General features: G+C 33.8%; 1 protein-coding gene across 1 annotated transcript in view; it reads right to left on the bottom strand.

The window, feature by feature from the left end:
• Positions 1 to 15558, bottom strand: part of SCML2 (Scm polycomb group protein like 2) — a 66606-nt gene that overhangs the window by 14729 nt on the left and 36319 nt on the right. Inside the window, exons 9-10 of the mRNA XM_033102685.1 lie at positions 3645 to 4024; positions 1294 to 1411 (exon numbers count right to left, since the gene is read on the bottom strand). Of these exons, the coding sequence (XP_032958576.1) occupies positions 1294 to 1411; positions 3645 to 4024 (498 nt within the window). The remainder of the gene's footprint in view (positions 1 to 1293; positions 1412 to 3644; positions 4025 to 15558) is intronic.

Genomic DNA, 15558 nt, shown 5'->3' with positions numbered 1-15558 from the left:
GTCACAGTAAATTCTAATGACCTAGAGAAATTTTCATTAACTTTAATAAAAATGTTCTTTATATACATGCCAAGTTTCATTGAAGAAAATTTAAATATAAATGCTTTCTTTAGTATAATAAAAGCATATGATTTAGAAGCAAATCATCTATAATCACACAAGTGTCAAGTTTCCATAGTTTTTCTTCACTGAGGATCAACAAATACAAATCAACATATAATGTAATACGAAGGTACATTACCACATGTAAAAATATACTGTCTCCCTAAATCAAGAAGTACATTATTTTTATCTATTTCTCATTACTTAACCTACATCGGAAAATTTTCATATATAAATTTTCATATATTCAGCCCAATAAAAACCCATTAACTTCACTTTCATGATGTTGAAATATGCAATTCAATTTTGTGGCAATAGCCAGAGGAAGAATGGACTGTTGGACTGTTACAGAAATGAAACAGCTATAAAAAACTTCACCTGTGGTGCTGATGACATGGACAAAGTTCTAATGAACACAAATGAAGCTAAAGAAGGATTTCAATGTTTTATCTCATTTGCATTATACTTATTTAACTAGTCTCTCCTACTAACGGACTAAAAATCAGAAATAACTGACAAAATGAGTTATGTTACAATAATCATTTTTTTAAATGATTTATATATCAAAAAATTAAAATTTAATTTCTTTTTAGTCAGGAAAGACAAATTGGGGTAAAAAGCCCAGGGAACAGAAGAGTGTAAGGGAGGAAATTAAGGATCTAGGAGATAAAGCAATAAAACACGCTTTTAAAAATAGGACAGGAATAAGAAAATGTGCAGATGACAAATAAAAAGGAACTGATTAGTCTGGGTCTCTGTCATTTCGTACTCTTGGCATAGAGAACAATTTCAAGTCATCATGACCCTTGACACGCAACGATCCATCAAGATTTTTAAAGGCATTCAAAAAAGGTTTGAGGTAGCTTTAAAAATACATATAAGACAAAAAATACAAATTGTGAAATGAGAGGGGAAAACAAGAATAGATTTAATGATGTAAATTTTATAAATCTTACAAAGATGGATAAAAAACTTTAAGGGTATTGAATTTTCAAGTGACTCATGTATTTAGACCGTTTTTCCTTAACATCAAAATAAACAGCGAGAATTTCAAAATATTTTTAATATGAAAAATGCTAAAGGAAATGTTTATCATCATCTTTTTCCTCTTATGCCCAGGAGTTCAGACACGGAAAATAATACCGAATAAAAGATTAGTAATTTTATACTCTTTTAAAAATACTAGTTTACCTGTAGACATTATTTTAGGTGAGCCAGGACAGGGATCCTTATATGGAACACCACGGCCTCTCATCAGCATCTTTACAGAAACTGAAGAAGTAGAACACACAACAGGAATACATTTTTCCTGTAAAAAAACAACCAACCACTTAAACAAACAAAGTATACAGTATCCTTTAAAAAAATGCTACATAAGGAGGTAAGAAAATTATCGGCATCAATGGTTCACAAATGATCAGTTGTCAGAAGTCCTCAGGGTTGAAAAGCCGTGGGAGTTTTTCACAAACTTAGTACTTTCCAAATTGTGCTCCTCAGAGTGCTCCATGACCTGATCAGGTGGGAGAGGAAGAGACCAAGAGGCTATGATTCCCAGTGCTCTAACTGGTCACATTTCAGCCAAAATAGTTCACTCTGTAACTTGTTTTATTTTTTGAGGTTCCCTATAAGACAAGTTTTTTTTCACACTGCTAAAGAAACATCTGTTTTTTTGTTTTTGTTTTTTTTTTTAATAACACAGGATATTTAATAGGCAGGGACAAAGGAGGAAAAAATAGGATAACATTCAACGTTGTTGAATTTTTCTTCATTTGTTTAAATTAATAACTGTCATTTGGGTTCACAGCATTTTTAAATCATGTTAATTTTTAAGTATTTAATCGCAATTATTGTGTTGATATTTCTTGTTCTTTCAGTATTTTAAAAATCTGAAATGTGAATCCTTTGACTTATGACATACCAAAATAGTGTATTTGCATTAACATGATAAAGGTACATCTATATTTGGAAAATATGCTTCCATACCTCTAGAATCCTTTGGTGGGGGGAGAAAACAGTTGACAAAGGAAAGAGGCTATTACAAGAATAATTCTTATTCTAGTTCAAAGACTTTTAAACTAAACTACCACGTGGCAGTACTGAAACAGACCCTCAGGTGACTGCCTGAGAGTCTGCATCCTTTCACGATGAAATAATGAAGCTGGAGAAGATGAAGGTGAATTGAAATACTTTCTTTGAAACAAAATAGCTTATTATCCAAAAAATTACAGTATTTTGTCCTTTGCCCATCCTGAACACCATATAAACAATATTTTCAAAAAGATCTCTTCAAAATTGTCAAATTAATATTGGAATAATTTGAAAATAAAGGAATTAAAAAAATATTTTGGAGTTATCTTCTATTTTCATCATTATACCAACAAATCACAAAGACTTTTTCAGCAGCTGGAAAATATGTATTAAACACATGAATCATGACATTTTTGATACATTTTAATTTTTAAAATGCATTTAAAATATTGTTTCCCTTTAAATTTCATTAACTTTTCTTAATTTTATGTAATTTATTTTTAATTTGAAAATTTTCATCTGCGAATGATTTACATTAAAATAATCTGCTTATTTGATTTTTTCAAGCTTTTTGATTTTATATAAGAGATATATATTCAGTTTTATTGACTTTTGGTTTTAATTTATAGATTTTTAAAATAAAAATATCCGCATTAATGTAAGTATTAAGTCAAAATGGTATTGTCATTTTGATCCATACGGCTACCATGTTTCCCCAAAAATAAGACCTAACCAGAAAATAAGCCCTAGCATGATTTTTCAGGATGACATCCTCTGAACATAGGCCCTAATGCGTCTTTTGAGCAAAAATTAATGTAAGACCCGGTCTTATTTTTGGGGAAACACGGTAAGTTGAAACAGAAATGTTATACCTATTGGTATCAAATGGCTGAACTCAGAAATGTTTAAGATAATACTACTGAAATTTAATTCAGTTCTAATAGATCTAGGAAGATTCTATGTCTTTATATTTATAGTGAATTCTGTATAACACCCCTCCTCCTGTGTGTGCTTGCCCCGACCAGAGTCTGTTTCCATTTACTCTCCAGTGTCTTCAGGTAGCTGCTTTTTCTATTATTTTCAGGTTTTAAGAATTTTTTTCTTTGGAGGAGTCAGTTAAATAGGATGTGACTCTAGAATCATTGAATTTATCACACTGATTCGCATCCCCCCAGTTTACTAAGGTATAATTTATGTACAGTAAAATCTACTCCATACTGCTTTTTTTTAAAAGTTTACTGAGTTTTAAATAAACTGGCCTGAACATAAATATACCCATGCAGTACTTTTAATGTGGTTTTGAAGAGGTCGAACACTATTCAAAGTTTTAAGTTTACCCAAGAAAAGAAATACCAAACTTGATAGCTATGTAAGCCTTAAAGAGCCTTATATACATACTCTTGCTACATTCCTGAAGGGCCTCATCATACTCTTAGTAAATCCTAAACTGTATGTTATAAATAATAAGGCACTACAGAGACCTATAATACAAATTAGTAGGAGATACAACTAACCTTTCTTCTTGTGTTTGTGCCTTTTTTCTTTGCTGTGGGATTTTTAACAGAAATTCCCTTCCTGGGGACTGAAGTACGTGCGGGTGGTTTAGTCCGACCTGATTTCTTGGTCTGCTGTGTAGGTAATGCTACAGCAGTTTTCTGTGAAGATTGCATTGACTGCTGGGTCACTTTAGAAGAAGAAGACTGTGTTTTGGCTATATTCTTTGTAATGGGCTGGGTCTCTTTGGAAGAAGTCGACTGTGTTTTGGCTATATTCTTTGTAATGGGCTGGGTCTCTTTGGAAGAAGACGACTGTGTTTTGGCTATATTCTTTTTAATGGGCTCGGTCTCTTTGGAAGTAGACGACTGTGTTTTGGCTATATTCTTTGTAATGGGAACTGAGGAAAAAAACACACAATACAAAAATAAAAATAAAGTAAGTGACACAATTAAGGTATTGTCTTCTTATGACTGAAAAGAAATTTAACTCAATCTTTAAAAACATTCCAAAAGCTATTCACTGAAAACCACTTAAAATAAAGGTATTATTTAAAATGAAGTTTTAGGTATTTAAGATTTCTGATTATCAGAAAATAATCTAATTCTCCAGAAAAAATAAAGAGGCTTTTTACAAGAGGAGCCAGTAACTTCAAAGTTAGCACCGTAAAAATTTCTAGCAATTTACCTTTTGTCTGCTTCTATTTTTAGTCCTTAGCACAGAAAAGAGTTTTTCCTCTAGAAAAATGCTGACCAATTATATCATATGCAGGAATCACTTTGCCCATCAATATAGAAAAACATAAAAAGCAGCTACCGACTGCTCCTGCTTCATTTTTCAGAGGAGACGGAAATCTCCTGCACTGGATTTTTAATGGCTAAGGCATATTATGTCCTTATATGTATGTCTAATAACAGAGCTTCATATACTACAATATTGACTCTACATTAATGTTGTCGTGTAAGGACCACGACCATGCCCAAGTGATTAGTATCTACTAGTTACTTAGTAGCCCAATTCAGACAGTTTAAATATTTCAAATGAAGGTTACCTGCTAGGTTACTTCATGTTCACAGTCAAGAGAGATATCTTTAGTATTAATCCCTTAATAATTTCATTGAAAAAATGAACTTTATACATAGTAAGAAGTACTAATGTCAAATAAAAATTCTTTACAGGAAGAACTGTATGTAATACATTTATACATCTATGCAAAAATCAACTACTTTTCTTTATAGAAATGTAATGGCTGTATGCCATGTCAGAGGGGCAGCAGATGGGGGAAGGGGGGTTATCACTGTGTGAGGGATATAAATGACAAATGTCTAACTATTACATTGTTTTGTACACCTGAAACTAATTTTAAAAAAAAACAGCATTTCCGTTAACATTTAATGGATTCTTCTTACATTTTTTTCTTGTGAAAGTACAATAAAAAATTACAAGCGTAGAATCACACACAAAAATCAACTACTTTTATTTTGAGGGCTTCATTTTACAACTTGAAACAAATCTACAACTTTGCTCCTCCCATACTCAAAGACTATGTGCAAATCTGACTTCCCATAGAGAATACACCTTCCCTGCAGCCTTTTTATCTACCTTCTATCACTTACCAAGCCAAGAGGAGGGAACAGACTTCTCTCAGCTGCCAGGACAAGTGGAGGACCAGTTAACTGCCACCCTCATTTTCCCCCCTTACTTACAGTAATTCACCTACTTACACTAGTCTCTTCTTACTTCTTTACCATCATCTACCTCATTCTCCATGCTCACTTCCACTTTCTTCAATAACTCCAGTAACCTAATTCACATTATTTCTTCTTACACAGTCTCCCCATTACCATCTTCAGGAATTTAACTATCGTACTTCTGATACTTCATCATCCTGACCTCATCTGTGGAGATTTCATCTCCTCACTGAAATAGTTATACTTAGCAATTTCTGGAACTCTTTTATCTGCAAGATAACCAAATGTGCCCCTTTTCTCTACCTCCAACTTCTTTACCTGTCATCTTTGCTTCATACCAACTGACCATGCTTTTTATTCTCATTATGAGATGTAGCCATAAATCTTCTCCATTTCATTTCAATCCAATCCATTGGCTTTCTTCTGGCTTTACTTTATTCCCTATCAATCTGCACCCAACTGTCCATCTCCACCAACACCAAGTAAGTATCCCTTACTTTATCGCCCTTTCATCTTTGATCATGTCCAGCATGTCAGCTCCCACCTCTAAATCACACTAGCATTTGTTTTCTCTCATCCTGAGCTACAGAACAAGGGTCAGCAATCTTTTTCTGTAAGGGGCCAGATAGCAAACATTTTAGGTTTTGAAGGCCACATCATGTAGTCTCTGTCACATATTCTTCTTTGTTTGCTTATCTTTTTAAACCCTTTATGAATATAAAAACCATTCTTATGGTAGCTCACAGGCTACATGGGCTACATGTGGCCCTTGGATTGTAGTTCGCCAACTCCTGGTATAGAACAATAGGATATTATCGATCACTATAAAATCCACATTAACTTCAACTGGGGTGTTACTGCTGCAAAATCGCTGATTTCTAAGTATGTTTCCATGGCAGAACGTTTTCCCCAGTTCCCATCTCCCTCTCACCTATTCCATTCAGCAAATGACCTTACCTTCGACTGTATGAGAAAATTAAAGGCTACCTTTTGGGAGTGACCATAACCATCCCATTTCTCCACCTTAAAATACTTTTATTTTCATTCATTCTCATCTCTTCCTCTTGTATAGACTGAAAAGTTTTCTCTGTACTCTGGTAAGCCCAATTCCCTTTTACTTATATCCTAATAACTATCTTCTTTGGTTCCTCCGGGACATTATGGTTTCAATTATCTCCCCTCTCTTCATGTATTTAAATCACTTGATCCCCAACTCCTTGCTCTCTCTCTTATAACCCTCACATACCCCTTATTTTGAAGTTTAGCCCCTAGTTGCTGCTATACTTTCAAGTCCTTGCATGAATCCTCCTTCTACTTACTACCAAAATACGAAGAATCATCTATATCTAATACTTCAATTTCCTTATTATTCTGTGTTTCCTTAGCCCCCTGAAATAACTGTTTCTTCTCCTAAATATATTTTAAAGAAATTCTTTCCAAGGTCGCTAATGACCTCTTCCTAGTTACTAAATCCAAACAAATCCTCATTCGCTTGACCAACCTATTCACCTCCACAGTTCTGGCCCCTACCTCTGAATACACGGCATGAAGAAAAGGAAATAGATTGGGCTTGGGATCTGAGTTTAAATTCTTGAGCCAGGTTGGTATAAGGCAGAACTTAGAGAAGTAGAGGAGGTCCTCAAACAATATTTACTAAATTAATGAAAAATACTTTGAACCTGCAAGTCGATGTTATACCCCCAAAATGAATATATTCTATATACAATAAGTAAGTCATAATAAATAAAACAGTAACTTTGTGGAATGTGGCAAATTTAATGCAATCAATATTTAATCTAAAAATTTTGGGATTTGAAACTTTGCATTTGAAATTAATCTTGAAAAACAAATATTTGAGCTACAGCTTCAACTATTCCCCTAAAACATAACATTCTATTACAATAAAAACTCCTTGATGTATAATATATACTATGTATGAGCAAAGTAAGAAAATGCATTATAAAAAATTTTATGTATGAAAACATTTTTTTCACTTTAGAAAGTGAGCTTTCAAAGGCAAAAGACTCAGTTTTGTTTATTGCCAGATCCTTGGCACCTAGAATAAAAACACTTTTTAAACTAATTTAACTAAAGAGGAAAGAGTAACCATTCAATATATTAGACATCAAAATTAAACTATATATATTATATTTTATCTGTATCTATTATCTCTCCATCAAAAAACAATATTATAATTACCATGCTGAAATTCTACTCAGTATTAATTAAACCATTTCAAATAGATTTGTTTAAATGACAAGGTTAAAACTACATATAGCACTATAAGCATATATTCACAGTGGTTTACAAAGTGAATAAAAATCTTTTTGAAAAAAGTATGGGAAATATATAGAAGGATATGCTAATCAACTTTAAAACTTTTGTGTGAATACCTAACACTAAACTTATCTGGTTCCTCAGCTTATCTTCAGATAGAACAGAAAAATGTCCAGAAGATGAGAAGATACTGAATTGTAGAAATACAAAAGAAATTAATAAATCTTGGGAAACAATCAGAAGGCAGGATATAAAGCCAAGAGGTGGCATGAAAGCCTGGAATAGGGGAACTGAAGAAAAAAAGTAGATGCCAATATTTATTGGCCAACCATTACATGCTAGGCATTTCAATATTCATTATCACATGTAATCCTCCCAAACGTACTGTAAGGTAGATACTGTTTCCCCACTTTATACATAAGGAATCTTAGGCTTTGTAAGGTTGGGTAACTTAGCCAAGATCATCCATTTGGCTAAGAGAATTTTGTCTCCTAAGTGCGTGCTTTTCTAATATGCCACATTGCTTTCTGTCCTCTTATTAAATTTACTCCCTAAGTCAAAGTTCACGTTTAAAAAAAAAATGCCCAAAAGACAACCTTGTGAACTCCTATGTGATATTTCACTAGATAGTCAATAGGTGCTCTCTGACAGAGGAAGTCTTGGTTTTGTGTGTGCGTGTATGTGTTTTAAACCAGATGTGGAAGTATACTTATATGGAGAAAACATTGAGCATAGACAAAAACACACTTTTCACGCCTGGGGACTTAACCTTATTTAATACTTATTTTCAAATAGTACTTTCATTAAATATACATTTTTGCTGACATGTGAAGATGCTTTATTATTGAAAGGTAGAGCTTGCCTTCTCTGAATTGTGAAGACAGTAGCACAGAAAATGTACTTAAATAGCAACCTCCTATTTCCAGTTATTGTTACACATGTGTTAGTTTAGCTTACACATGGCTGACTTGAACAGGAACTAAAATGGGTGAGAGAGAGAGACAGAGACAGAGAGAGAGAGAGAGAGAGAGAGATACATAGATACATAGACAGATGTTAACATGCATCTTGTTTTTTATCTAAAAAGACTTAATAGAGGTATAGTTGCTTACTATTCTCCAGATTTTCCATTCACCATTTGTTAAATACCTAGAGCGGTCTTTTTATCAGACTAAGCAATTTAGGACATCAAGAAGAAACAAATAGGATCCCGGTCATACAGTTCATATTTCATGTGTGTATTTGTGTTTGCATAAAATTCCTATCTCAAATAGATATATAATTTCCTCAAACAGATTGAATGTTTTATTTGTAACCACATGACAACAAGCAACAAGGGCAGAAATTACTATCTTAACAGATGCCCCGAATTTGAGGCTAGAAATAAATGAAATCAAAACTTGAATAGCCAAAAACAAAAAAGCAGGACATGGTTTGGAGAAACCAAAACTGAGTAAAAAAGAAAAAACATCTGTCATAATAAACATTTGATTTTGGAACCTTTTTCAGGTTTAAAAATGCTTATCTTCCTTATTCTTAAAACTGCACATACAATGAAACTATCATTTATACTAAGGAGCTTTCACACTGATAACTATAAAACCAAAGAAACAATAAAAACCTCAATTCTGAAAAACATGGAGACAGAGATAGTTACACCTAAACTACCCAACCTTGAAACCTGGTATGCACAGAAACTCAAGTCAGAGTACCCAATGCCTCTCTACCTGGAGTTTTGCTCCTTGTCCCACCAAGCCCACATTGCCACAAACTGATCTGTCCTGGGCAGCAATAAGAGCAAAGGGGAGGCCGAGTCAGGCGTAACCCCGTCGGCTTCCTCCACTCACTCCTGCTGCCATCCCATCCCACGCCACAGCACTGGCTCCCTTGACTGGAGTCTTCAAACACTGCCCCATTTTCTCTCTCTCTTCCCCCAACCTGTATCAGAGGAGCCACCCATCCAATCCTAGCAGCCTAACCTTGTGTCAGGAATTTAACCTTCATAACAGCGAGAAGGGGAAAAAAAGAACTACGTATACCTCAAAGGGGTCAGAGACTTTGCATATATTAAAATTTGTCTTTACGATTTTGTAAAGCAAGTATTATTGTCTCCATTTTGCATGTAAAGAAAGACTCAGTGAGATAAGTAACATCCAATCCAGTATCACACATCTAGTCTAAAAGTGAGAGAACTAGGATTCAAATTCAGGACTATCTCACCCAAAAGCCCATTTGCTTAAACTGGGTACTAATTTTAATTAATAGAGTGGGGAGAATGAAAAGACATGGTCTTTTAATTAAAATATTTTCTTCTATAAACTTAACAAGATGCAGAATTAAATAGTTTGGTTAAATATTTTTTCAGGTTCAAATTTGAGGGAGCTTATGTGTACCCACAAAGAAAAACATTTAAAGTAGAACTGAAAACAAATTATCAACATGTCCTTAACAATTCAGTGTTTAGGTGCTTTAGCATTTTCAATTCTCTTGGCTGAATATTCCCTTAAGAAGAAAAAAATTCATCAAATATTGGAGGAGTATTTTCTGATAGTTTTTCTTTACTCTTTAAATTTCTTGTGGATTTTCTCTAATTCAAATATTTACAATCATAACAATTTTTATGTCTATTAATTATTGGACTAACAGAATAAGAATACTTAAGTAGATGAGACCGAACCAATACAATTCTGTGTATATAGAATACAACATATGCTTTTGAAGATGTCCTCAGTCTCAATGCCTATTGGCAATTAATATTCCTGATTTTCTAATTAAAATATCTTACGGCTTACATACCAAAATATTAGTAGTGATTATATCCAGATGGCAAGAATATAAGCAATTTTTAGATTTTACTTGTTTTCTACACGTTCTACAATAAATACCAAATTTGTCATTAAAAATATAAAATATCCCAACAAAGATAAACCACCTAGCCACTTTTTTGAATAACAGTAGAACCAGCCATTCTAAATATTTCGATGTCTCTAAAGAAAACAGTTATTCAAGAGTAGATCCCCTCAGTACCACAAGCAGACTCAGCAGAACATGATCTTAAATCATGTCTATTGCCCAAGCAGTTGACCATCAGAGAGACACAGTATTTACTTCCATTCACAGCAGCAGAGGCGCTCTCTGTCCTGTTCACACACTCCCCAAACCTCAATCCTGCCTCTCACAGTTCTCTGCTTATCATTCTTCCCTTTATCATCACTTAAAGACTTCTCTATAATACTGCTTTTTCACTCTATTACTCACTTTCCTACTGTCCCAAACACAATTGAAAGGAAAAAGGACAGCTCTGTAACTTAAAATACAAAAGTCCAGTTAACGTTGTTTATCTCCATACCTAAATAACAGTGCCTTTTTCTTCGGCATGCATGCTAAATTAAAATTTAAAAATCTAATTTAGTAGAATTTACATGGTTTTCCTATCCTGTTATATAATATCTCATAATTAGTCAGCGTAGAAATCATAAAAATGCAAAAACAAGCTATTATAGAAATCACAATTAGACTTTAGAAGGGCTTAAATTTAAGAGTGTTGCTTTTAAAATGTATTTGTTTTCTACTTGCCAATCATAGATGCTTGGTACACAACTCCTTTCAGCTTCATGGGAGTGCTTCCATGAAGATCATTTGTTTCACAATCCCTACTCATAGGTGATCACTTCAAAAGAACCAAGATTTTGGTCACAATGCTATTGTTAAAGAAGATGACCATTTCTAAAACTTGTAATATTTTCAGAAGAAAGTTCACAAAAAAAGAAACAACTTCAGTTGTTTTAGGTCAATTCATAATTCATCTTACAATACTGAGCTTTTAAAGGCCATTCAATTTTTAAACCATAGCATTTTTTCTTATTGACTGACTTCTGTGGAGTGACTTCCTTTATGCTGTTTTTAAAAATCATAGCAGTCACCGCTATAATTTCCACAAAATACATTAAATGTATTGATACAGTATTTAATTAGTAAAATGTTATCTACATTTCTATATCATAAAAATACATTTAATAACCCTCATGTAGTATCGGTGAAAATCATATTTCTCAAAGCTACAGAAAATAATTTTGCAACACTTTTCATTTCAAACTGGACATTTAAATGATCAAGTTTGACTTCTAATAGGGCTGTTTTTTTATTATTATTATTTTAAACCATTTTTTATGGTGGAAATAACCAAAGACTGACTTCTCCCTTCTATCACAAAACAATTTTTAGAGGTGACTAATCAAATAACAGTGCCAACAATTTCAGTATGCAATATTTAGAACAAAACAGGATTTTTGAGATAACAGAAATGAACTGGGATGTTTAGTATACAAAAGCTAACAAAGCAGACAATGAATTTCTTTAACCACACTTCAACTACAACATAAAGGAACTTTGGGGGTAATTCCTACCTTTGGAAATACTCCAGAGAAACAAGTTGTTTCTGCATTCACCATTAAGGTGATTCAGATTCCACTCGATAGCCTTCCTCCTTTACCAGAAATAAAACTGCCTTTCTGAAGAAAGCCCCAACAACAAAGCCCATGTTGCCCAAGCAAGCCAGTATTTCTAGCAAATGGGGATGAAGCTATTTGCATTTGTTGGTTTAAGGGGGTGGGGGTTGGAGGAGGGGACTGAGGACTGAGAAAGTAATTCACATATTGTTTGTGGGCTGTATAGACAGTGATCATCAGTCACCTGTTCAAACTTCCTTCACTCCTGCCTTCAGAGAAGAACCAAAGGTTAACCTGGGTCAGAGACTCTGGAAAGAAATGACAAGACATGCAAAATCTAACTGCCAACCCATTGCGTATGTAGACAAAGTTATCCCCACTGGACCACATGTCCTAAAAACCAAGACATTTTAATAGTCTCAAGAGGACTTGTTAAAATATATCATACAACAGAAATAAGAAAGAAGCTCCAGGCTCTGCTTGCAATAATCACAGTATTTAGCTGAAATACTTAAAACAGAGAAAGGACATTTGTTTTGTTTTTAGGATACTTCTTTGCATCATAATAGCTGTCTCATTTCACAAGCAAAACATGTGTTCCAAGCTGATCACATGAAAAAGAAAATATCAGCTCTTTTAAATTTCATGGCTTTGAGTGAATAATTTGGGTTGATAGCATTTCTAACTATTTCACTTATACCAAACAAGAAGAGTACTAAATATGCTTAGTAGTCTGTATTTCATTATAAGCTACATCAAGGGCAAAAATCTAAACAAATACTTGAATGTTTATTCAGAAGCTTTCTGATGGGACTGACACACCTTTAACTTTTTACAGCCTTCATTACTTGTACCTCTGTTACTTCTGACCCACTATACAACAGAGAAAGAAAAAGTGCTGCTTTATGTGGTTTTTACTGAACATATACAGTTGTACAAAAAAAGGGAAAAAGTTGATAAAGACATGTCCTAAAAACTAAAATCTTAATTTCAAAATTTAGAGAGGGGAAGCACAAGTTACAGAAACCACACACTCCTCTGCACACTTCTGAACAAAGAGCAAAAGCAAACATAATTTCTGGTTTGTTGTTTTGTTCTGTTTAAATGAGAATGCAGTGGGGTGGGGAGTAGAGCTACTTCTTACTTAATGGAAGCTTTGAAATACTTCTCAAGACTAATTTTAAAGCAGTTCAAAAGGAAAATGTTATATAGGAAGGGCTTTCCAAAATAATACTACTATATAAATCGACTAGTTGCATTTTTTTAAAAGATCAAAAGTTTAGATTTTAAAACCCACTGCCTTAGAATTTTAATTAAGAAAAAATAAACTATATGCACGTGCACATGCATGCATAACATAACATAAACCAGCAAAGAAGTTAACAGTACCCAATATAATTGCATTTAAAATCTACTTAAATTTTTTTACCCTAATCCTAAGAAGAAAATTCCTATTCACACAATTGATGTCTGAATTAGCAACAAGGAAAATCTAATATGTCAGTTCTATCAAATATTACCAGAAATGTTTTACAAAGTTGTGAAGAAAATGCCACGTTACCACTGAGTTGCACTTGTAAATTAAAGCTGTTTCTGTGAGAGGAAAAGTGGAGGGGGGAGCGAGGAACCCAATAAACTGAAGGATTTTGTCAAGAAAAGAGTTCAGATGGTCACTGATAGCCTGTGGTGCCACTAGACAGGAATGCTTGGCTATACCTTCCTGATTCTAGGTTTTCCCCTCCTCCACAGTTCTCTTTGGACCCAAAGAATTCCTCTCTTACCCTTGGGATTCTGCAACTTTATACTCAAAGCATCTGGAAGTTTGCTGCCCTCCTTCCTGGTCTGTACAGTCACAATTGCTTAAAGAATTAGGCTACAAGATGACAGACACTTCACGCCAGTGTGAGTCATTAATTTACAATCAATGATACATAAATCTGAAGCTAAGTTAAATAAAATCAATTGAAGCTAAGTTAAATAAAACCAGTAAGTTCAAAGTTTAATTTATATAGTTAACTTTGAAAGTATTTAAGTACCTTTTGAGGTAAAAATATATACTGCAGTAACGACAGTCTCTTCCACAAATGGTGTTGGAAAAACTGAACCGATACACGCAAAAAAAAGAAACTGGACCACCTTCTTACACCATATACAGAAATAAACTCAAAATTGGTTAAGGACTTAAATGTAAGGCCTGAAAGCATAAAACTCCTAGAAGAAAACATAGAAAGTAAAGTATCTGACATCAGTCTAAGTAATATCTTTTGGACACGTCCCTTTGAACAAGGGAAACAAAAGCAAAAATAAAGACATGGGACTGCATCAAACTAAAAAGTTTCTGCATAGCAAAGGAAACCTTCAACAAAACAAAAAGGCAACCCACTGAATAGGAGAATGTATTTGCAAATGACACATCCAACAAAGGGTTGATACCCAAAATATATAGGAAGCGCATACAACTCAGTAACAAAAATAAGCAATCCAATCAAAAAATGGGCAGAGGACAAGAAAAGCCATTTTTCCAACGAAGACATACAGATGGCCAACAGACACATGAAAAGATGCTCAACATCACTAATCATCAGGGAAATACAAATCAAAACCACAATGAGATACCTACTACCTTGCAACAGTCAGACTGGCTATTATCAAAAAGTCAACAAACAACATGTGTTGGGACAAGGCTGTAGAGAAAAGGGAGCCCTTGTGCACTGTTTGTGGGACTGCAAACTGGTGCAGCCTCTATGGAAAACAGTATGGAGATTCCACAAAAAGCTAAAAATGGATATACTGTACGACGTAGCAATTCCACTTCTGGGTATTCATCCAAAGAAAATGAAAACAGTAATTTGAAAATATATCTGCACGCCTATGTTAATTGCAGAATTATTTACAATAGTCAAGATATGGAAGTAACCTAGGTGTCCATCAACAGATGAATGGATAAAGAAGATATGGTATATATAGTATATACAATGGAATATTACTCTGCCATAAAAAAGAATGAAATCTTACTATTCGTGGTAACCTGGAGGGACCTAGAGGGTATTATGCTAAGTGAAATAAGTCAAGCAGACAAAGGCAAATACCATATGGTTTCACTTACATGTTGAATCTAACAACAAAAACAGACTCATAAAAACAGAGATCAATGGATGGTTAAAAGGAGGGGGTGGGAGGCATGAGTGAAAAGGGGAAGGGGAATATAGTCAATAATATTGTGATAAGTTTGCACGGTAACAGATGATTACTAGAATTAGTGGGGTGATCACATTGTAAGGTATAAAAAGTCAAATCACTATGTTGTACTACTCCTGAAGCTAATATAACCAATATAAAACTGTAAAACTGTATACCAACTACACTTACATACTTTAAAAAAAGAAAATATCCAGTTCTCCCTCCCATCAAAAATAAAACAAAAGCATTTAAGTACCTTTAAAACCAGGCATAATGGTTTACAATGTAGCAATTTATTAAAAACATTTTTAATATCCCACAATATTCAAAAAAATTAA

Source organism: Rhinolophus ferrumequinum, chromosome X (assembly GCF_004115265.2).
Source record: "Rhinolophus ferrumequinum isolate MPI-CBG mRhiFer1 chromosome X, mRhiFer1_v1.p, whole genome shotgun sequence".
NCBI classification, from domain to species: Eukaryota; Metazoa; Chordata; class Mammalia; order Chiroptera; family Rhinolophidae; genus Rhinolophus; species Rhinolophus ferrumequinum.
Note: the sequence above shows the minus strand (reverse complement) of the source record. Positions and strands in the feature narration are given on the sequence as shown.